Source organism: Abrus precatorius, unplaced genomic scaffold, assembly GCF_003935025.1.
Source record: "Abrus precatorius isolate BTA unplaced genomic scaffold, Abrus_2018 Scaffold6, whole genome shotgun sequence".
Taxonomy (NCBI): domain Eukaryota; kingdom Viridiplantae; phylum Streptophyta; class Magnoliopsida; order Fabales; family Fabaceae; genus Abrus; species Abrus precatorius.
Window position 1 is genome coordinate 25904868 of NW_020874406.1, and position 23504 is coordinate 25928371.

At 31.8% G+C, this 23504-nt stretch overlaps 4 protein-coding genes across 6 annotated transcripts; 2 read left to right on the plus strand and 2 right to left on the minus strand.

Annotated features, from left to right (window-relative positions):
* Nucleotides 1-3545, plus strand: LOC113869003 (probable serine/threonine-protein kinase PBL15). Its single transcript, XM_027505080.1, has 5 exons — nt 1-473; nt 2139-2274; nt 2398-2531; nt 2651-2774; nt 2967-3545. Exons 1-5 carry the CDS (start codon nt 57-59, stop codon nt 3410-3412), a joined length of 1257 nt encoding a protein of 418 aa, XP_027360881.1. The 5' UTR covers nt 1-56; the 3' UTR covers nt 3413-3545.
* Nucleotides 3546-5564: 2019 nt separating this feature from the next.
* Nucleotides 5565-7019, plus strand: LOC113869995. The gene has a single exon (XM_027506579.1). The coding sequence runs from the start codon at nt 5565-5567 to the stop codon at nt 7017-7019; it is 1455 nt and encodes a 484-aa protein (XP_027362380.1).
* Nucleotides 7020-7643: 624 nt separating this feature from the next.
* On the minus strand, nt 7644-11735 carry LOC113868625 (protein NUCLEAR FUSION DEFECTIVE 4-like). 3 transcript variants are annotated; one of them, XM_027504379.1, is made up of 4 exons: nt 11264-11613; nt 9341-9917; nt 8983-9310; nt 7644-8571 (listed from the first exon to the last, which is right to left on the minus strand). In XM_027504379.1, the coding sequence occupies exons 1-4, from the start codon at nt 11570-11572 to the stop codon at nt 8094-8096; spliced, it is 1692 nt and encodes a 563-aa protein (XP_027360180.1). In that variant the 5' UTR covers nt 11573-11613; the 3' UTR covers nt 7644-8093. The 3 variants fall into 3 exon arrangements, with proteins under 3 accessions (XP_027360180.1, XP_027360179.1, XP_027360181.1); XM_027504380.1 differs by having other exon boundaries at nt 7858-8571; nt 8983-9236; nt 9291-9917; XM_027504378.1 differs by having other exon boundaries at nt 8983-9917; nt 11264-11735.
* Nucleotides 11736-20684: 8949 nt separating this feature from the next.
* On the minus strand, nt 20685-22046 carry LOC113869937 (omega-hydroxypalmitate O-feruloyl transferase). Its single transcript, XM_027506486.1, has one exon. It carries the CDS (start codon nt 22044-22046, stop codon nt 20685-20687), a length of 1362 nt encoding a protein of 453 aa, XP_027362287.1.
* Nucleotides 22047-23504: the final 1458 nt, after the last annotated feature.

Here is a 23504-nt window from a genome sequence, read left to right on the forward strand (position 1 = left end):
ACAACACCCCATTACCCATTTGCACAAAGCCCTCTAGTTCCTCCTTTAGCTAGAAAATGAAGCAACCATCAAAGCCATGGAGGCCCTTCACAGCAAATTGCTGTTCAATGGAAGATCAAAGCATCTTTAGAAACATGAGCCGGTGCAAGCCATCGCGTTCAGACTTGTCAAAGAACATTGCTCCTTTACCATCATTTAGGAGACTATCTTTCTCTGATCTTAGCCGTTCCTCTTCCGTGCGAATCAACGAAGACCTTGCACAGTCTTTTGGTTCGGATTTGCATGACTTTCAGCTGAGTGAGCTACGTGCCATTACCCAGAATTTTTCCAGCAATTTCTTGCTGGGTGAAGGTGGGTTTGGAACTGTGCATAAGGGTTATATTGATGATAACTTGAGACAGGGTTTGAAGGCTCAACCTGTGGCTGTTAAGCTTCTCGATATTGAAGGCTTACAAGGACACCGTGAATGGCTTGTAAGTATATATGTATATATGTCATAATATTATTAAGATTTCTTTATTATAATTTTTGTTTATATTGATATATTAATGTGGAATGGGGAGTAATACCTCAATTTCAACTCAACCTTTACCCTCTTTAATTAGCTGAAGTGGTAAGTCGCAAAAATTTATAAAGTTTACTATAATATTAAGTGATGAGTTATATAAGAATTTATCTTGTATACGTGATTATGTTTAATGTGAAACTATAAAGTAAGTTGTAACAACTCTTTTTTATATACGTTTTCAATGTTTCATAATCGTATATTTTGTTGTAGTTAGAACCTTCACTATTAAATTTTAATGAGAATGAGCATGATGTGTACCTAGTGAGTGTGGACTACAACCTACTGTTGGTTAGTATTGGCTTTCATATTATCTAAAATGTTTAGCATATCTGATTGGGCATTCAAAGAGAAAAGTCAGGGAATGGGGTAACTTAGAAGATTTTAATATTAGCTTCAACAAAAACATAAAAATAGAAGACTTCAATATTGATACAATACTTTATAGTAGTAGGAAAAAAAACTAATTATTTATTTATTTATTTTACTTTTGGGATGGGTGCGGGTCAATCTCTTATAAAGAGTGATATAAAATAAGAGGATGCTAACTAATGCTTCAACATAAGGACATTGATTAAGAAATAAAATTAAAAATATTTGATTAAAAAATTATTTTTTCATTGTGATGTAATTTTAATTAAAAATACTATTTATTAATTCTTTAATTAGTGACTCTTAGATAGTGGTTAGCATTACCTTACAAAACAATATGATGTAGAAAGCTTGCAAAAATCATTATCTAATTTATTTAAGAAATAGGATTTTCAATAAATTATCGTAATTTAATGAGTTGGAGTTAAAAATAAAAAAAATAGAGCAAGAGAATCCTGCGATTTGGATTATGTGTTAGTAATGCATGAGCTAAATAATACGGAAAATAATGATGTATTTCTATAAATCATTTAAAAACATCACTTTTATCTTTTTAGAATTTACAAAAATAGGAAAAAGAAGAAAACAAAACATTATTTAAGTAACTATAATAAAACTAAAAAATAAATCAAACACCTCCTTAAATGTTTATAAAAATATAAAGAAAGAAAAGAAAAAAAAGTTATTGTTCATATTATGGTTTACAAATTTTTTTCGTCGCAAAAATATTCAGTTCTAGGTGAAAATTTCAGTAATGAACTTGATAATAGATTTTTTAAAAAATGCATTATCTAAATATTTCCCCTTTATTTTGAGTTTTTTCTTTTTAATTTCCAGGTTTACTAAACCAATATCAGATTTATCAAAGTGTTTTTATAATCAGGTCCAACATCTTTCTTTTTTTGTCTGAACATCGATTATGTAGTGTTTTTCATTTGCCCCATCGAAAACTTAAAGACCATAGGCAAAAAGCATATTGTTCGTTGACCAAAAACACACACTGTGCCAAAAAAATAATAGCCTCTGAAAAAAAAAAAAGATCATTTTTTTAGGTACAAATGAACTCGTAATTTTAATCATTATTATTTGATGTAACAGGCACATAATAAGTATCTAAAAGGAATTTTACAGAGAAAATATTGTAGAAAATTAGAACATTATTGCTGAGGCAGTTGAATTGAACATTCTGATTTGGTTGCAGGCAGAAGTGATTTTTCTTGGGCAGCTAAGACACCCCAATTTGGTTAAGTTAATTGGGTATTGTTGTGAGGATGAAGAACGGTTACTTGTCTATGAATTTATGCCACGTGGAAGCTTGGAAAATCACTTGTTCAGAAGTATGCATCATAATCTTTGTTTATTTTGTTCTATGAAACGTTATGCTTTAAAGCCTCATTTAGCAACTATTTGGTGCCTCTTTTTAAGTAACTTACTCAGTTAGCCACTGCATGTAATTGCAGGGCTAACATCACTGCCATGGGCAACAAGATTAAGAATCGCAATAGGTGCTGCTAAAGGCCTTTCCTTCTTGCATGGAGCTGAGAAACCAGTCATTTACAGAGACTTCAAGACTTCCAATGTTTTGCTTGATTCAGTATGTGTAATTAACTACGAAACATTGTTCTCCTTTTTATCAATTCAGATGGTAATATAACACAAGAGACTAAATCCACCAACTTTTTATGTTTTTTTTGTTGGTGGTGTTTAAACTAGGACTTCACAGCAAAATTGTCTGATTTTGGACTTGCAAAAATGGGGCCAGAGGGATCAAACACACACGTTTCAACCAGAGTTATGGGCACTTATGGATATGCAGCCCCAGAATACATTTCAACAGGTAATTGTCTAACTCAAATTTCATTTTGGTACACTCACTTGGGAAGTATTAATAATTATATGATATGCACCAACTTCTAGCCATATGTTTGTTACCAATATAAAGATAACCAAGTGGAAATGTAGAATTGAATAATTGATGTCAATTGGGTATGGTTTGCTCGTCTTTAATGCAACATATAATTGCTTTCAGGACACTTAACCACCAAAAGTGATGTGTATAGCTTTGGGGTAGTCCTGCTAGAACTGCTTACAGGAAGGAGAGCTATGGACAAGACAAGACCAAAGACTGAGCAAAACCTTGTGGATTGGTCAAAACCTTACTTGAGTAGCAGTAGGAGGTTGCGGTACATTGTGGATCCAAGGCTTGCAGGCCAATATTCTGTGAAGGGTACAAAGGATATGGCCCATTTGGCAGTGCAATGCATAAGTTTGAATCCTAAAGACAGACCAAGAATGGCAACGATTGTTGAAACTCTTGAAAGCATGCAACAGTACAAAGACATGGCAGTTACCAGTGGACACTGGCCAGTGTCATCAAAATCTACTAGAAATGGAGCCTCCAACAATAAGGTGAAAGCCAGATCCGGTGCAAACCTCAAGCAACCCTCTCCTCCAGTTCCAAGTAGAAAAACTTGATTGCTACCATGTAGAAGAGTGTTTTTTAAGTGTAAAGTATCACGTGGTATGGCTAAAGAGTGATTGTTAAGCCACCCTAATATATATGTAAATGTATAAAATATATATGCAACATAGATAAACTATTGAGATCCCTTTCTCAATCCATGATCAAAATGAAATTCAGCCAGATTTTTAAACCAATTGACAACAGGCTTGTGCAAGGTACCTAACTAGAGTTATCAACTGAAATAAGCTTAATTTTAAGAATAATCAGTAACATTACCCTTTCTAAGATATTTTCTGCTTCATCCATCCTTAAGTCTTGTTATCCTTAAGACTTTTCAAAAGGAAAAAAACATAAACTCGTTTCAAGTTACAACCTCTCCATGTGAGTTATAGATCAAGGATGATTTTTTATAGCATATAAATGCTATGTACTCAAAGTACCATGCAATGCTCGAGAAGGAAAGGCATTAAGCCGAAGAAGACAAGTAAATTAGCAACTGCTTTAGGACTGAGCAACCCCTACAACTACGTCACATGATTTGACTACAATTAGTTCCAAAAATGGTTAGAAGAGACCAAATAATTGTAATACTTATAAAATCATGTACGCAAAATGCAATATAATAACCCAAACGTGCATAGCGGTTCTCCTATATGCTCATCTTGTATCTGCGTCAAACCAGCCGTCATAATTGACTTTTATTATCAAAATAGGCTTCTTAAAGGGCTTGGTTGAGTGAAAATTTGGTTTAAGATTTTACTTTCTAATATAATATGTTTAATTTCGTTATTTAATAATAGTGATCAGCCTGTAATTCAGAGCTAATATGCTTGTTTAGCAAACCCAAAAACAATTACTCCAAAGCAAAAGCAAATGTTCTTTTTACACATTTTCAGGATTGCATTTACGGTGCCTTTGGTTTTTGTGAGGTAGTTTTGAGATTAAAGAAAATAAGTCATGAAGGGGAATGTTTAGAAATTGATGTTTAAATACAAATTAAGTGAGAGACAAAAATAAATCTATTATTATATATAAAATATGAGTTTAAATTCTCAAACAAAATTAATTTTAAGAGTAATATTAAACAAGAACGTTTTTAGTAGTTTGTTTTTTTTCCTCCTGCTTATGAAACTTCTCTTCTTGCATTGAATTTTTATTTATTTTTAATTCAGTCTTATTTTTTTATTTTAAAATTTTTATAATCCACTTTATAATTTAAATTTTTTTTATCTCTTTAATCCAATAAATTTTTTATCATTTATAAGTAAAATATAAATTTTTTAAAAATATAATAATAATCATATAATATGTCTTTAATTTTTAATTTTAAAAAATATTTTTATTTAACAATGCATAAAAAAACTTATTAATGCATATAATATCAAATACAATTTTTAGAATTTGATTTTCAAATACTAGAGCTCAATGGCAAATTAGGTAGAGTTGGGATAACCCCAAAAATATTTTTTAGTTGCAAAATAATTCGATGCAAATGAGAGAGAGAGAGAGAGAGAGAGAGAATACTGACTTCTATGCAGAGTCCAATTCATAATACAGTGACATTTTTTATGTATTATAAATTTATTTTAATTTATTTATATTTAGTTATTCATTTTTTTACTGTATGATTTATTATATTTCGCATTTTTCTTTTGATCTTTATCCTCTTTTTACCATGTTCTACCGTTGAATTATGCAGAAAAAAATAATGTGCAAATATCTTACCTGGCTCCTCTGACATCAGTTTGTGACAAGAAGCAAAGTTCTAAATTCCACGGAAGAAGAGGCAGTCATAAATTTGAAATTAATCAGAGTTGTAGTTTCCTTCTTTCTACACAATTGAAGAGAAAACTTAAGCAAGAATTCAGGATTTTAATGATGATTCTCAGTCTCTCGTGAGTCCATTCTGGCACGAGTGTGGAAGGAACGCCTAATGGGGTGTGCATGTTAAACACAGTTTCTCATTCAGAAACGTACGAAACCTTTGTCACATGAATCCACTTTTTCCCCTCAAAAGGGGCGTGAGAAACGCACTTCAAGAAAAATCCAACCAAACACACTCGGTTCATTGCATGCTTTTCTTACTACCCCCATAGATAGTTCCAACTTTCAGCTCTTAGACCCCAGAATATATAGCACAAAATTTCACAAACCCATTAAGAAATGGCCTTCAACAACAAATCCAAGAAGACCAATTCATTTTCACATTTCAATCTCTGCGTCACCCTTTTCTTCGTTGTCCTCTTCACTATACCAGCTTTTTTCCTTCTACACACTCACCCCATCATCTCCACATGCACCAACCTTGACCAGTCCTGGTCAGGTGATCATCGTTTTGTTGAGTTTGCATGGAACAAACTACCATTTTTTGAAGACAAGCCTTCACCCATATACCTCAAAATCGCTGTGTTCTCTAGAAAATGGCCTATTGGAACCACTCCTGGTGGCATGGAGCGCCATGCTCACACCCTTCACACTGCTTTAGCTCATCGTGGCCATCAAGTTCATATCTTTACCTCTCCCTCACAAGAAGAAACCACTTCAGACACAGACAATCACCAAGAAGTTGCACCCTCTTCACCTCACATTCACTGTCATGAAGGTGAGCCAGGTAAGTGGCGCTACAATAAAGCATGGGAACAGTTTCTTGAAGAAAACCAGAAAGAACCCTTTGATGTTGTTCACTCAGAAAGTGTGGCACTTCCTCATTGGCTTGCTAGAAACCTTCCAAACCTTGCAGTTTCTTGGCATGGCATAGCTCTTGAGAGCTTGCAATCAAGTATTTTCCAAGACTTGGCTCGTAGGCTTGATGAGCCTAGATCTCCAGATTTTGACAAAGGATTACAAGGGGTTGTTCCAAAGGTTCTCAATGAGATAAAGTTCTTCAGGAACTATGCACATCATGTTGCCATTAGTGATAGTTGTGGTGAGATGCTAAGAGATGTGTACCAAATTCCAAGCAGAAGAGTCCATGTAATTCTCAATGGCGTTGATGAGGATGACTTCAGAGAAGATGTGGAACTAGGAAGAGAATTTAGAACCAAAATTGGCATTCCAAAAAATGCAAGTTTAGTGCTTGGTGTAGCTGGAAGATTAGTGAAGGACAAAGGCCATCCTTTGCTTCATGAAGCATACTCTAGGGTAATAACAAATCACGCCAATGTGTACTTGATTGTAGCTGGGTCAGGACCATGGGAGAACAGGTACAAGGATTTAGGGAACCAAGTTATTGTTCTTGGATCTATGAGTCCTTCCATGCTAAGAGCATTCTATAATGCTATTGACATTTTTGTCAATCCCACACTAAGACCACAAGGTCTTGATCTTACCCTGATGGAAGCCATGATGAGTGGGAAGCCACTTTTGGCATCGAGGTTTCCAAGCATCAAAGGTAGTATTGTGGTTGATGATGATTTTGGTTTTATGTTCTCTCCCAACGTGGAGTCACTGTTGGAGGCACTCGAAGCAGTAGTAAAAGAAGGGCAAGAGAGGCTTGCAAGGAGGGGAAAGGCATGCCGTGAATACGCAACTTCCATGTTTACAGCTAGAAAGATGGCGTTGGCATATGAGAGGCTATTCTTATGCATAAAAAAGGATGCATTTTGTAACTATCCTTGAGGTTTATTCTTCTTTCCGTCATTGCCTTTTATGTTTCTTTTATTCAGACATGAATATATCAAAATTTTCTCAATTTTAGATATTTTCTCATAATTATAATTTTTTGTATTACTTTAGACCATCTTTTATGTATGACGATGCTACAGTGGGCAAAAGAATAGAGCTCTGCTTTATTGAAGGTTAAATCAACTATTTTACTGAGTGGGCTCAAGGAACACAATTAGACAATAAACAGTAAACTTTTATTAAAAGATTTGACATTTAAAGTTTTCAAATATATTATAATTTGTTGAAACAATTACACATAAATTTTAAATGTATGCTGTTGTACATATATTAAAAAATGGTTAAATCAAACGCTAGCTTCATCCATTAATAGGCAAAATGATATTTCATCAAAACATAATAAAGATAATCAAGTCGGAGGGAAAATTTCTGTACTTGTTTGTTAGCTTCTTTTGACGCGTTGACGATTCTGTTTTGTTTCAATTTTAGCCTTCAGGAATTAGTGAGAATTCTCAAAACAGGATTTGGAAAAGGTCTTGTATAAGGCCACAAGTCTATGAAGCATATGTTATGGTTCTCAATGTGACAACATGACTCGTCCCCAGGAATCGCAAAGTAAAACAATTAATATTAAATATTTTATTTAAATTAAGAAAAAGTTAAAAATCATGTTTAAAAATAGAAACTCTGTACAAGTTATCAGAATTGTTATAAATAAATCTATTCACAAGTTATCCACAGCATAGGCCAAAGCATAGGTCCGGACTGCTGCATCTCCGGCTGCTATTAGAAGAAAATCTCACTCTGTTCAAAGCAGAGTGCTTACATGTTCATTGATGGACACTCACCCTTGTTTTGTCAGAGAGAAACAAAATCCTCAGGCCTTTTTGCCTATGAATTAGATCTCTCCTGAAGACCTCAACCATACTAAGCTAGAACAGAATATATATATACATGTTCATCAATATTCACCCTTGTTTTATCCCTGCCTCCAAAATCATAGCCTGTATATCTCAAGCTTCTACTATCAACAATTCTATGATCTTCACTTTTCTAAAGTGGCAGAAGTTAAGACACAGTTGATTGTGCTGAAATACGGTGACTTTCAAAATGATCATATGCATGTTTGGTTCTTAAGAATAACAGCACACTAGAAGTTAGTCCTAGGACAGACATTCCTCCCCACCAAACAAATGTCCAAAAGTAGCAATGCCTACCCATGCACACTAGTGACTCAGCCATTAAACCTCCTGGTGCTGGCTGAGCATTGGCATCATAAACAACCGCAGCCAGAAAACCATACAGAAGTGACCCAATTGGGATGTTTGTTATGAGAATGTTGTGATTGACACTCACACTGTTGGGTCCAAATAGCTCAGATGTAACTGCCACAGCAGCCGCAAATATGAAACCAGAACTTAAACCAATTAGTGCAGTGCCTATGTTAAGTGTCACAGCACTGTCTGATGAAGCAAGCAATATAAACGCAATTGGAGTTGGAATAAGTGCAATGGCTAGCCACCCCGTCCTTGCAAAGTAGAACTTACTGCAATTCAGAAAAACACCGTCATCAATTAATCATAATTGCTACAATTTTATTGTTCAAAACTTAGGCACAGTTACATAATTCTGGTATTGTTTTCCCATAAAAGTAGACTTCACCACAGTAACATATGATAATATCAAATGCAAATCTTTTGTTGAAAATTGAAAATCTAACTTGAATTAAAAAACACTGGAAACACCTAAAAAAATTAGGCTGTCGCTGGGACACTGATTAAAACTTTCATGAAAAACAAGTTAAGAGTACATTAGAAATCAAGGAAAGAGGTTTATTTATTACTTCTCGTGACAAAACCTTTCACTTTTTATTCGTAGGACACAGGTTAGCATTTGCCGAAGAATTATACCCAATTTTTGTTTTCTTATTTTACAAGATTCATGTGAGAACACTTACTTTCTAATATAGTCTGGTCCAGCTGAAAGCAAGCGGCCAAAGAAGGAGAAAGCTGAATATAGCGTGACCAGAGTAGATGTACTTGAACTCAGGCCTAAAGACTGAGCTATCTGTCCCAGATTATTGCTGTAGACAAGACCAATTGTGCCACCACAGAAGTATGCAACATAATAGAGCCAAAAATCCAACCTTTGGACAACCAATGCCGCTGGGTGTTCTTCTCCTAGCATTGCCAACTGATCCTGCCCAAGCATCTTGTCACAACACACATCACTAGTTTTTCCATACATGGATCCATTCCCACTCACCAGGCTGTAACTGTGACCATCTCCATTGCTGAGAGCACTGCTGAGAGCACTGTTTTGACGGGTAAGGAGTTCTTTATGAAGCTCAAGATCATCAACATGAACAAGAATGAAGCCTGAGCCTTGCACCCGAAAGCTGGAATGAATGGAACGGTGAAACCAATCTCTAGCATATATAATGCCTGGAATACATAGTGGAGAGATGAGGAACACAATAGCTCCACCAAAGTAGAGCCTTGCTGTGGCTTCATCAGAAGTTGATGAGCCGAATAGAAGGAGGTAAAGGCCAGTGAAAATGGCTAAGAAGTTCAATACTAGAAATATTACTGAGTTTCTACTAGCAGCATATGGAGAAAGAGAGTCTAAAGGTGGTTGGCGAAGAATTGGGACTAGTGCTGCAATGGAAGTGAGAAGGGGAACAAGTGCATTCAAAAGCAGATACAGTGCATCAGATGAAGGGTCTATTGAATTGGCAGCAAGTGTGTAAAGTGCTGCACTTATACCATTGAAACTCACAGTGAGTGATAATGCAAGGGGTCTGTTCACTGGGAAATTTCTGATGCAGAGAACAAAACACACTGTGTTGAACCAACAGATGCTACAGCCACTCAACAGACACAACAGAAAGACCTGCCACATGCAAAGTAAATGCTTAGTTAACTTGACTTCAGAATTGATCAACCATGGTTTTTTTATTACCACATGTAATTACTAAATTAATCTCATTATGCATGTTTCTGTGATGATGAGTAAACCATACAAGTTACTGCTGCATAGTGCATACTATCACTATAGGAGTCCTTTAAAGTAGTGAAGTATGGGGGAAGGCAAAATATTTGAAGTGGAAATTAAATTAAAGAGAAGTTCTAAAGTTGTTAACATTAATCATTTATGGGAATGATTTGTTGTGTAGGCAATCACTGTTTTATTATGGCATTGATACTTTTTATCTAATATATTGAGTCATATCATATGCTGATGTAGAATATTAATCTGGAAAAGAACCACGTAGTTGGGCTCTGAACCATCATATCTGGGACCAGGAGAATGGACAAAATTACGTTGAAAAAGTTGCGAAATGAAAAGGACGTGAGCCGAACCCACGACCACAAAAACACAACTACGTGAGACAGAATTTATGGTCCCAATTAATAAAGTTATTGTCTCATAACTTTTATCCTTTTCAAAAAAATGTGGTCCATTCAAAACTAGTTAACAGTCAGACATGCTAAAACTACAATTTTAGAAAGAAAACTAGTAATTTGTCTTTTTAAATAAAAATCATTTAAAAATAAGATGATAACATTTCTCATCCTCAAAAAACATTTTCCTCACACTCTTGGACCGCAACGTTTTAAATTGAAAACACATTTTGATTTTAGAAAATTGTAATGAACAACAATTTCTATTCAAACTAACTCATTTAAGTTTTACATGAAATCGATCATGAAAAAACTGTTCGATATATTAAAAAAAATAAAATTCCTGAGTATAAATGAGAACACCACTACGCACCCGTCAGTCAATGGTAAAACCAAAGACTGTCACTCCTCCTCGTGCTACCTATGAAGAATTCAAACAAGGCAAGTTGCTTCCTAACTGCTGAAAATACATTGACAAATCAACTTTGATGATTACTTAAGCTAAAACTTCATGAGAACATTCCATGTTTGAACTTCACGGAAAATGAAAATTCCTATAAAAACAAACCAATGCCAAAAAAAAAAATGTTAAAGACTTAAGAGTAGAGAAAGCCCTTATGTATAAAAGTTTATAAAACAAATGTAACAGCAAAACACTCATTCCAAAATTTCAACGTAGTATTCCCTGGGACTCAAATGCTTGTTGGTTAATTATGAAACATATCAAAATAAAGTAAAATAAACTTATTTTGATAAAATATATTAAAAAAACAACAATAAAAAATTGTGTGTAAACTCTTCTAAAAGCTAAAAGTACATAGAACGCGACCGAACCAGAAAATAAGGCAACGTGATGATATTGTTGATGAGAAGCCACTGGAAGCCATAGCCGAATAAGCCCATGAAAGCAGCAACAAGCATGACAAGAGGGAGGGGAAGATAGATGAGAGCGAGTCCTGAAGACCAACCAAAGAGCTTGCCCATGTCATTGGCAGTGGCAAGGTAGTTGAGTTGCACCTGAGAGATGTTTAGTACAGATTTAAGGGAAGAAGAGTACTCTGAGAAATCAAAATTGGTGCCAGTGAATGCCTGAATCCATATGGTGGCCACCAAAATCATCCACTTCCGTGATTGCCCCGCCATGATGATGATGATGATGATGATGAAGCTCACTTGCGGAGGAGAAGAGTGCGTATATGAACTTGTATATACGACTATCAATGTCTCTACGTGGCTTCCTACATCGCATGGAATTCAATCCAACCACATAGCGCCACAGATTCTCTATTTTTGACAAAATAATCATAAACCTTTCAAAAATAACATGTAGATTGACTTATTGTGGATTATTTTTAATATATAATTTTTAAAAATTATATATACCAAAAATATAGTATTTTTAAAAAGATTACAAAAATATAAATTTTAAAAATTGTCAATAATAATTTTTGGTATAAATATAAAAGTAATAAAGTTTCAAAAATTATCAAATAATAAGTTTTTAAAAAATATTAAAATAAAAAAATAAAAATTGACGATGGCATTTTTTAAATAATAATAAAATATTTAAAAAGTATAAAAAAAAGTCAAATATTGCCATTGATGATTTTTGAAAAAACACTATAATTCTGTAATTTTGCCAAAAATTCTATATTTTGATAATTTCAATATATATATATATATATATATATATATATATATATATATATCACTTATTGTACTTATATATGTTACAATCTTTTTTACTTTTTGACGTAATTATAAGTTGCCTTTTTATCTTTAGAATAATTTTATATATTCTAACAAATTTTTTTGTAGTTTTTAAATAAATAAAAAACTGATGATGTATTTTATATTTTTAAAATATACATATCCTAATTTTTTTAAGATAATAAATAATTTATTCATTAATATCAATATAAAGTAATTATATATCATAAAATTTATACTATATTTTAGAATTACCTATAATGTAAATGATTAAATTAGTTACCTGTACATAAAATAAATAAATTTATTTATTTATTTATATGAATAGTAAATAAATGTCTTATTAATACTATATCATAATAAATAAAAAGATAATAAAAATTAACATTTAATGTATATACACACAAACATTAAATCAAAAGAGAAAAAAAAAAAAAAAAAAACAAAGAAAACATATGTACCTAACCCTAAAATATTCAACCCCCCGTCACCCTGTCTGTCTTGACCTGACCACCTGTTCTCATACTTTGTCCCCATTCCCTCCCTACGCTTACAAATATCTCATATCATGTTAAAATGTTTAAAATTCAATCAAATTTTTTTAAATTATTAAACTGATAAAAATATAAAATTTTATTAAAGTAAAATTTTAATATTATTTTATTTTTTTTAGTTCAGCTTAAATTTTTATTTCTATTATAAAATTGAATCAAACTAAATTATAATATATTAATAGCTTTTTATTATATTTATATATAAAAATATTTTATTTCTTAATTTTTATCCTAATACTGTATAAATATAAAATCCGGTGTCTTCCAAACTTGGGCTTCTATGTGAAAAGCTTTTGAAATTTCAAACATTAAATTATCAATTTTGTTTATATTATTTTAAACAAAATTATTAAAATAGTTTTAAAATTAAGGAAATATTATTTTAATTATTAATATTTTCAATTTATTATTATTATTTTATGTTTTTAAAATTAATTAAAATAATCTTTAAACTAAATAAAAAGCTATTTTAATACTTAATCAATATAATTATTAATATTTTAGTCCTTCATCTATTGCATTAAAATGATTAACGATGGTATATATTAATAACTAAAATAATTAAAATAATATTCTATTTAATTTATAAACTATTTTGATATAAATTTAAAAATAATAAAAATAAAAATTAGAGTTTATCCAAACATACTTAAGCCACGTTTAGTGATACAGATTTATAATTTTTTAATTAATAAGTTAATAAGGTTTATTTGATAAATAAGAAATTATAAATTTTAAAATATAGTTTATAAAAAGCTAATTTAAGTAGCTTTTAATTTATTTAAATTTTGATTATTTATTTTAATATTTTAAATAATATATTCTCATACAAAATAATTTTAATAATATTTTATTATTTATATAATTTAATTAGTTGTATAATAATTTTAACAAATAGCTCTCATTTTATTGTATAGTTATAATTATAATTAATTTTATTAATTATAACTTTTTAAATAATTTTATAAACAGAACCATAAAATAAAATTAAACATCATTATTTTTGTATAGATAAACATCTTTAAAATATACCTTAAATATAATCGAGGCATATAAAAATATGGCACAAATAGCATTTCTTTTTATATTAACGTGTCTTGATTGATGTATTTATTCTTTTTTTTTTTTTAAAGTAAGACATAACTTACGTTCCATTTTAAAATATTTTTAGTTATTTTTAATTAAAAATAAAATTTATTTTCATGATTTATAATAATATTAAATTTTCTTTTTTTTTTTAAGAAAAATTCTAATTTAAAATATGGCACTTTTCCCTGTTTTAAAAGTCAAAGAAATTAAACTAAGGATGGGTCGGAAATTTCCTTTTAAATTAATGATTACTTTCAAATTTTTCTTTTAAAATTTCGGCTTTCTTCTTTAATATACGATGTTTCTATTCTTAAAATGATTTAATTTAATTTGTTAATTAACAAACATGAGTTAGAAAAATTTTATAGTATCATTTATGTTGGTGTGAATTTATGACATTTTGGTTGAAAATCTGAAAAGAAGATTAATTAATTTAAACGGGTAAGTATCAGATTGCTGATTTTTTGGTTCAAATGAAAAATTTTTGGAGATAGTAATTTTGATGATGATTGAAATGTCAAGTGCTTATTGAAGTGTCAACTTGATCCAAGACTTGTTCATTCAACACTCGAGACTTGGTAAATTTTCAACATTGGTGTGTCTAAATTTTCAATATTATGTGTCAAAATTTTACGCATTTAACAATTATTCTTTACGTAATATGTTTATTGATTACGACTATTTTTTTTTTCAATATTCACAACTATGGTTAACAAAGATTAAAAAAAAAAACGTTTGCATTTAGAATAGAGGTGTTCATGCGTTAGGTGAAACTCAATTAACCTCTCTAATCTAAGCAAAAAAAATTAATGGGTTAAGTTGAGTAATTGAGTTCTAATCATTTACAGGTTGGATAGTAGGTCTACTTTTTTGCAAGTTAAAGAATTGGATCTAAGTCAATTACATATAAAAAAAATTAAAATATTTTATAATATTTATATTTAAAATATATTGTTTATAAATAAATTTTTAATTAATTGATAGACTATTCTAATTTAATTTAATAATTATTAAATTTTATAAATTATAAAAAAAATATTTTTTATGTAAAAACTTAATTACCTGATCTAGACCAACTCATTCATAATCAGGTCTGATTAATTTTAATCACATGTAAAAATAATAAATTATAAAAACTCAATAAACTCATTGTATTTTAATTGAGTGAAGTGGCCCATTATTTTATGATCCATGTACTAGACCATTTTGTGTTATAAATGGAAGTTCCATGGAGCCCAATATTTACACTTTTTGTAGTGAAAAACTAGACAAGAAGAAAAAGGAAAACAAATGTAATGAGCAATGTGATAATCTCAGTTCTATTAATGTAGCTTTCACTACATTAATTAAATTTCCTCAAAACCCAAGTGCCACGACATCTTCGTAGTAGAAATTCTCAATATTGTGTTTTCTTTTGTGGGAGAGAGTTGTTAATAAAAACTAAGCACACAAGATACATACATGTTAAAAGATCCATTTACCATTTACTGATTAACAAGCTAAATTCAAGGTATCAGCTGAAGAGTCATGGTATCAACTAAGCTTTCAGAAGCTCCCTCATTGTTCTTGATTGCCAAGTGTTTGTAACTCAAATCATTATATGCATCATATACTCCACAAAATATACTTAAATGTTGATGGATTCAGCGTTTATATTTATTTTATGAACTTTGCTCTCCAAAAGCTTTTCATGTTTAGGATTCGGATTCATCAGTTATTATACAATTCCCTCCCTCCCCCGCCAATATATATATAAGGACAAAACTTTGTGTTATTCTTTAGGTACTGTTAGTGATATCAGTGGGACATGATTTTAAAAAAAACACTCAACAGCGGAAACGAGAGAGAAAGAGAGAATTTTTGTTCAATATATTTCAATCTCAAATTGATGCTTACTTTTGGTATAAGTATTGATCTTTTATATAGGCTTTACAAAATATTATAATATTAATTTTAGAAAACTAACTCAAGAAAAAATTGTAAAAAAACTAGCTCTTCAACTTATGGGTCTAATTAAACGGTGCTTACAATTTTGTGCGATGTCTACAATCAGCTTTACTAGTGTGGTTGTCTTCATGTTGTCCAATTATATTATGTAATGTCTATAATTAATAAGTGCCAAGAGAAAAGCAATGCAGCTTGTATGCAATATGGTCCAATAAAAATGTTTTGTAACTGGTCAAAGTTTTCAACTTTGGTAGCTTGAATTAATATACTCACATTGCCTCCCTTAAGTCAAGCTCGTATGTTAATCATTCCAAGCATTTTTTTTTAAACTTGTAAAATAACTCAAGTTTTTACTGGTTTTGTAAACATATCAACAACTTGTTCTTCAGTTGGATAGTATTTTCTTTTTAGCTATTAGCTTTCGGATCTTGTGAAACCGGATGTCTATGTGTTTGGACCGTTCATGAAAGACCGAATTTTTGGTAAGTGCAATTGCAAACTTGTTATCACAAAATATCACTGTGGGAGTATTTTGCTTCTGATGCATTGTTTCAAGCATTCTTCTCATTCATATTACTTGTGTAGCACAACTTGTTAAAGCCATATATTCTGCCTCGGCTGTTGAAAGTGTAATTATTGGTTATTTCTTTGAGGACCATGATATTGCTATAATGCCCAGATGAAATGTGTATCCCAATGTGCTTTTTTTTGTTTCAATATCTCATGCCCAATCACTATCTGTATATCCAACAAGCTTTATATCATTATTATTAGCATAAAAAATTCTCTAAGTCAGAGTATCTTTGATATATCTGATAATTATCTTTGCTCCCTGTAAATGACATGCACATGGTTCTTCCATGAATATACTCAGTAGTCCTACTCCAAAGACAATATCTAGTCTAGTAGTAGTCAAATATCTGAGGTTTCCAATCAAACTCTTGTAGTATGTTGACTCAATTCTTCTTTCATCATTATCTTTTTTTAGTTTCAACTTTTCTTCAAAAGGTGTTAAGATTAGTTTTGAGTTTTCCATCGTGAATTTCTTTAAAACATCTGCAGCATACTTCTTTTGAGAAATAAAAATTCCATCATCCTGTTGTATGATCTCAATGCCAAGAAAATATGACATTTGGTCCAAATCTGTCATCTCAAAACATTTAATCATGACCTCATTGAATTCTGCAATCATCCACGGATTATTACTAGTAAATATTATATCATTAACATAAAGGCACACAATGAAAATATTATCAGGGTCAACAAATTTGATATATAGAGTATGTTCAAATGGACATCTCTGAAAACCATTATGCATAAAGTAAGAATCAATCTTCTTATACCATGCCCTGGGTGTCTGCTTAAAGTCATACAACGCCTTCTTCAATCTGTAGATGTCTTCTTTGCCTTCAATCTCATATCCTAGTGGTTGTTCAACATACACTTCTTTTAAATTACCATTCAGAAAAACAGACTTAACATCCATTTGATAAATTTTCCAATTATTTTGAGCTGATAGAGAGATAAATATATGAATTGTATCTAATCTTGCTATAGGAATAAATACCTCAAAATAATCAATACCTGATTTTTATTTGTACCATTTTACTACCAACTTTGCTTTGAAACGATCAATTTCTCCACTAAACTTATATTTAGTTTTGTATACCCACTTAACTCTAATTGGCCTTTTATGTGCTAGTAAGTCTATCAGTTCTCATGTTTGATTCTTCTCAATGGCACGAATTTTTTCATCCATTGCTTTTCTTCAATGTTGATTATTTGAAGATTCATCAAATGTTACAGGCTCACAATTTGCAAATAAGGCAAAATTGATAATTTCTTCATCAGATGGTTCATTATCATTATCCACAACATAATCCTCCAATCTAGCTGGTAGTCTCCATTGCCTCTGTGGTCTGCATGATGCTTTTAGCTCATCAGGTGTTAGATCTATATGTCCATTCTCCTCTTCAAAGTTTTCTGAAATTACCACAGGACTCCTTTTGGGCTTTGGAAGACTAATCTCACATTCCTTCTTCTTCAAATGTCACATCTTTATTGATAATTACCTTCTTTGTCATTGAATTATAAAGCTTGTATGCCTTTGAGTTGGTGCTGTAACCGAAAAAGATACACTTCTCTCATTTATCATCAAGCTTCTTTCTGAGTTGATCTCATACGTGGGCATATGATATACACTTAAAAACTCTGAGATGTCAAATTGAGGGCTTCCTTCCACTCCAAGCTTCTTCTGGTGTTTTTATTACAAACACTCTTTGTTAGACACTTGTTCAAAATACACACAGCAATAGAAACTGCTTCTGCCCAAAATTTTCTGGACAATTGTTTAGTCTTGGACATACATCTCACCATGTACATGATCGTTATATTATTCCTTTATGCTACTTCATTTTGTTGATGAGCGTATCTGGTTGTCGGTTGATGTTGAATTCCATGGTGGTCAAGGAAATCTGCACAGGCAAGGTATTATTGACCTCTGTTTGTCCTCAATGCTTTAATCTTGCAACCACTTTATTTCTCTACAAATGCTTTAAATGACTTAAAAGCATCACAAGCTTTTGATTTCTGTTTCAAAAAATATACCCAAACTTTTCTGCTAAAGTCATCAATAAAAGTTATGAAATACCTACTACCACCATGTGTTGGAATCTCAACCATGCATAAATCTAAATAGACAATCTCCAATGACTTTCTTGCTCTTTAGGACTTTTCAGTTGGAAAAGATTCTGTATTTCTTTCCAATTTCACAAGTCTCATATCCACTTTCAGGAATGTCTATAACAGGCAAACAAGATACATACTCTTTTCTAGATAGAAAATTTAATCCAGAAAAGTGATAATGTCCAAAGCGCATGTGCCACAACCAATCATCATTTTGTATAATGGAACTCAAGTAAGGAATTTTATCATGATGAACTTTCAAAAAGAATAGGTGATTAGGAGTCATTTTTACCTTGACAATGAATCTCCCATTTTCGTCAATCAACGTACAGTAACTATCATAAATCTGCATGTTGTCACCTTTATCTGATAATTGTCCCATGCTCAATAGGTTGTAATGAAGACCAGGAGCATAGAAAACATCAGAGATGAAATTTTGAGACCCATTCTTCAATCTAATAACAACTTAGCCTTTTTCCAAAATTAGAATGTTTGAGTTGTGAAGAAAATAACTCCTTTTTCCCACATATTTGGTTGCTGCAGCCAGTATTTAGGTACCAAATATCTCCATCGTCTACAAAATTATTTGTTGCTAGAAGTAAAGTTTGTGGATTATCAGAATTCTTGCCAATATGTTGATATTGATTTTCTGCTATATTTGATTGTTGTTTGAATCTACAATATGTTTGAACTTTTCACAGTGATAGCAATTGAAATTTGTTCTTTCCTAGTAGTTGAAGCCTCCTTTTCCTCTTCTCCGATTGGTAGATCTGAAATTTTGTCCACCTCTTTCTTGATTAGGTGGCCTAAAATTATTTTCTCTCCATTGTTGGTTGAAATTGCAACGGCCTCTTCCTTTGAAGTTGCCACGACTTCTACCTCTAAGATTTGTATTTACACCTTCACGACTTCTTCCGTCTTCACTTTGGTTAGATTCTGCTACGTTGGTAAAATTTACCTGACTTTTTGAGGCTTCTTCATTTACTTTTTCAGTTTTCTCTAAGATTTTGCTCACATGGCTTTCAATGCTACCTTGCAATTCTGCAACTGTCATGGTGTCTATGTCGTGAGACTCAATTATTGTAGTCAACACATGATCAAACTTTCAGGAATGTTTTCTCCATACACCTTTATCTTATTGACAAGGTCTGTTACCTATGAAAAATATTGTTCCATGGTTTCTGAACCAAATATCTCATATCTTGCATGTTCTCGAAACATGTATTGCAGTTTGAATTTCTGAGCTTTCTCTACTCCTTTGTATGACAGCTTCAAAATGTCTTACGCTTCTTTGGTTGTTTTGACATTTGCTATTTTGTCAAAAATTAAATAATCTAAACCTTGGTGAATTTGGGATAACGCCAATTGATCCTTCCTTTGAGTTGCATCATCAGCTCCTTGTTGTAAGCTCCTTGTTGTAAGTCTGGTGCAATAAAGCTCCAAATATTGTGAGCTTTCAAATGAGTGGACATTAACAATGCTCAATAATTATAATCGAGTTTTTCATCTAATTTGGAACTAAACCATACAATGTTATAGTTTGTGACTATCTCTCTTTCTCTCTCCCTGAAATAGACTCAAAATCTCTCCCTTTTTTTTTGTAAGGTGAGAACTCTCTTGTTCTTCACACATTCAAAGAAAAAAATTAGTCTCACAAACTCACAAAACTAATGTTGGATCTAACTAGCTCTAATACCAATTTGATATCAATGAAAAATAATTTTAACAAAAACACCCACACACAAATACAGTAGAAACAAGAGAGAAAGAAAGAATTTCTGCTCAATATATTTTAATCTCAAATTGATGCTTACTCTCGATACAAGTATTGGCCTTTTATAGGCTTTACAAAACATTATAATATTAATTCTAGAAAACTCACTCAAGAAGGAATTGTAAGAAAACTAGTCTTTCAACTTGTGGCTCTAATTGAACGGTGCCTACAATTTTGTGCGGTGCCTACAACCAGCTTTACTAGTGTGGCTGCTTTCATGTTGTCCAATTATATTATGTAATGTCTATAATTAATAAGTGTCATAAGAGAAGCAATGCAGCTTGTATGCAATGTGGTCCAATAAAAATGTTTTCCAACCAATCAAAGTTTTCAACTTTAGTAGCTTCAATTAATTTACTGACAGTTAGTAATATTTATTAATTAAAAATAGAGTTTTATTTTAGTAAAAAGGTTGCATTTAGAGTAAAATTCTAACTTTGATTGGTAAATAACACCAACACAAAATTGCACCTTAAGTTTTGTCTTAAAGGTTGCACTAAAGTAGAAGATGAGAAGCAGACATGGGCTGGAAAATTGGGTCATGATGAAATGCAGCTTCCAATTCAGGCCACAAGATAGCAGACACGATCCATGATCCATCACCCTTAGCACTTAGCCTTTGGTTCATGTAACCAACTCCTACCCTTTCAATAGAAGTGTAAACTGTCCCTAGCAAGGGAGTCCCAAATCCAAAGTCAACTTCAGTGATAGGAAACCTTTGACCTGAAGACACAACCAGTGTTGGTCCCTCCTGACCCAACACTGACTTTGCTAGCATCAAACCAGGCCTATGGCACTCAACCCAATCAATCAAGTCCAAAAAATGAGCCTCATTGTTGACCTTTGAAATTGACTCATGCACTATGTTAGCAATGTTCGATATAGTAGCTTCCTTCAATTCTTCAATGCTTGCTTCCCCTAAAGCCACAGACAAAACATTACCAACATAATTTGACATTGAATTCTTACCTCTTCCCATTCTTTCTCGTCCATCCACTAACCAACCCATCTTGCACTTTTTATGGCTTTGATCAATGGTTGTAATCATTATCTTCCATACATATGCAGAGAAAGCCTCAATCTTTGTTCTCTTGACACCATTCACAGAAGCAAGGTTCTGCAGCATGTTGATACTTGATGCATTGATGTGATAGAGGCGTTTCAGTGAGATTGGGTTCATTGTCATGTTCTGTATCTCTTCCATAGTGCACTTCATATAAGTTTGGTCCAAGGATGGTTGATATGTGGGAGGAGAACGTGCACAAAGGTGTCTACTATGGTCTGGCATGCATGAGAGTGGTTTATTTTGAGCTATTTCACACCATGAGGCAATGAATTTACCAAAGGAACTTGCATCACCTAATGCATGATCAAAAGTAAATGCTATGGAAATGCCTCCACAAGTGTATTCTGTAACTTGAATTTGCATGGGAAAATCTGGTTGAATTGAGACTACCTTATCTTTAAGTGTTTCATTGAGATTATGAAAATCTAAATCCTTTAATGGGATACATGCATGAGCTTCAATGACTAGAGCACCATTGTTGTCACAAATTATTTCAGGCTCATTAGTTTTGGGATTGTGAACAATTTGGCCAGCAAAGGGATAGTAATAATTGAGTATGTGTGCTAGCGAGCTTTTAAGAGTCTCAACAAAAGCTTCGAAGTTACCTATTTTTGGCCTGCTGTAGAAATACAAGTATGTAACAGGAAAACGGCCTGAAAGTAGGTCAAGATTTGAGAGAGTGATTGAAAATGGCTCTAGTAAAGGATTCAGTGCTTTTACAACAGTTTCCCTACTGAACTTGACTTCAAATTTCTCAAACTCTGGGGCTGCATCTTTAAGAATATCTGACATTGTTCAAAGGAGGATAACAATGTTTCTATTTGGTATTTTCTTTGTCTTGAGGCTAAGCTTTAAAATGTTCCTGAATTAATTGAATGTGGCATATACTAGTTATATAGTGTGCTTCCAGTGCATGGTGGATATTGACACCAATGCTTCAAATATAACTTTATAGATATTTTTTAGTGACCAACCTTTCATGATGCCATGTCTCATGATTACAAGCTGATCTCATGAGACCACTGTTGGTGCTTATTTCCATTTTCTACCAATCTCCTCTAATGGTTCGATCATGAAGTATAATAAAACTCGGTCTATGGTCAAGTTTGGCAGGCAACATAATTGTGGAACCCAAATAATCAATGTTATGCTGTAAAGTGATTCAAGCAAACATGAAAAGAACTACTATGTGGTACATTTGGCTCACACAGAATCATCCCCTCACAAGATAAAAGTGCATATCTTTAAAAATTAAGATGCAATTTGTAGATCATATAATAATTTAAGGAGTTGGGTTTCATATCTCTGCGCTTGATGATATGAGTCATGTATTCTTTAGAAGGATTTTGGAATCATATTTATTATTTATTTAATTTTATACAATATGTTTGAGTTGCACATATAAAAAATAAATAAATAAAAAGACAAACTTTGAACCACCCTGTGAAAAACAAGTACTGTCTACACTTTTTAAATTTTGGATGTGATAAAAAAAAAAGAGAAGTATATAAACAAAAATAATAAAATATAAATATATTGTATGAATATTTTGAAAAAAAAATCATTCAAATAACAAAACTCTAAATATATACAATATTCATAATTTTTATGATTATGAGTCTTAAGTGTTGTACTGAATTATTTTACTCATGGACAAAAACAGAACCAGGGGAAGCGATGATTGCTGAAATTATATAGTTTAGAAAGTATTTGATTGTTTTAAAATTAATGAAAATTGATTTTCAATCGTTAAATATAATTAATATTTGTTTATTTATTTATTTCTCATGTGTTTGATTTGAGCAACCCTGATTAAAGTGGGTGTGTTAAATTTATATCTGATGAATACGAATCTAATTTATTTGAAGTTATAATTTTCAGGAAAAACGTGATTTCAAAACATGCCAACAATCTTCCATATTGCACCACCACTAGTGCTTGTCACTTCAAAAGTTCAAAGCATGTGCACTGAATACAACACACATTCATATTAGAAACTTTTGCTTTTTGGGCATTGGGCTTTGCCAACGGCACTATCAACGGTCGTTTTACCGCAAGAATAACATTACCATAATTACGAGGAACACATTTTTTATTATTAATTAAAATTTATTAAGAATTATAAAATTATATAAGTTTTACTCTTCTTTATTTTTAAATTAATATTTTTCTTTTATATATTTTCAATTTTTAATAAATTTTAAGATTACACTTAAAAAGAAAAAACAATATTAATTAGCATTTAGTATT

Excerpts from the sequence above, each read along its gene's own strand:
- LOC113869003 (XM_027505080.1), top strand. The coding sequence starts at position 57 with ATGAAGCAACCATCAAAGCCATGGAGGCCCTTCACAGCAAATTGCTGT. Across the intron at positions 2,275-2,397 it reads GGAAAATCACTTGTTCAGAA|GGCTAACATCACTGCCATGG; the intron begins GTATGCATCATA and ends ATGTAATTGCAG. Across the intron at positions 2,532-2,650 it reads CCAATGTTTTGCTTGATTCA|GACTTCACAGCAAAATTGTC; the intron begins GTATGTGTAATT and ends TGTTTAAACTAG.
- LOC113869995 (XM_027506579.1), top strand. The coding sequence starts at position 5,565 with ATGGCCTTCAACAACAAATCCAAGAAGACCAATTCATTTTCACATTTC.
- LOC113868625 (XM_027504378.1), bottom strand. The coding sequence starts at position 11,572 with ATGGCGGGGCAATCACGGAAGTGGATGATTTTGGTGGCCACCATATGG. Across the intron at positions 9,918-11,263 it reads TCACGTTGCCTTATTTTCTG|GTCTTTCTGTTGTGTCTGTT; the intron begins GTTCGGTCGCGT and ends TGCATGTGGCAG. Across the intron at positions 8,572-8,982 it reads GGACCAGACTATATTAGAAA|TAAGTTCTACTTTGCAAGGA; the intron begins GTAAGTGTTCTC and ends TCTGAATTGCAG.
- LOC113869937 (XM_027506486.1), bottom strand. The coding sequence starts at position 22,046 with ATGTCAGATATTCTTAAAGATGCAGCCCCAGAGTTTGAGAAATTTGAA.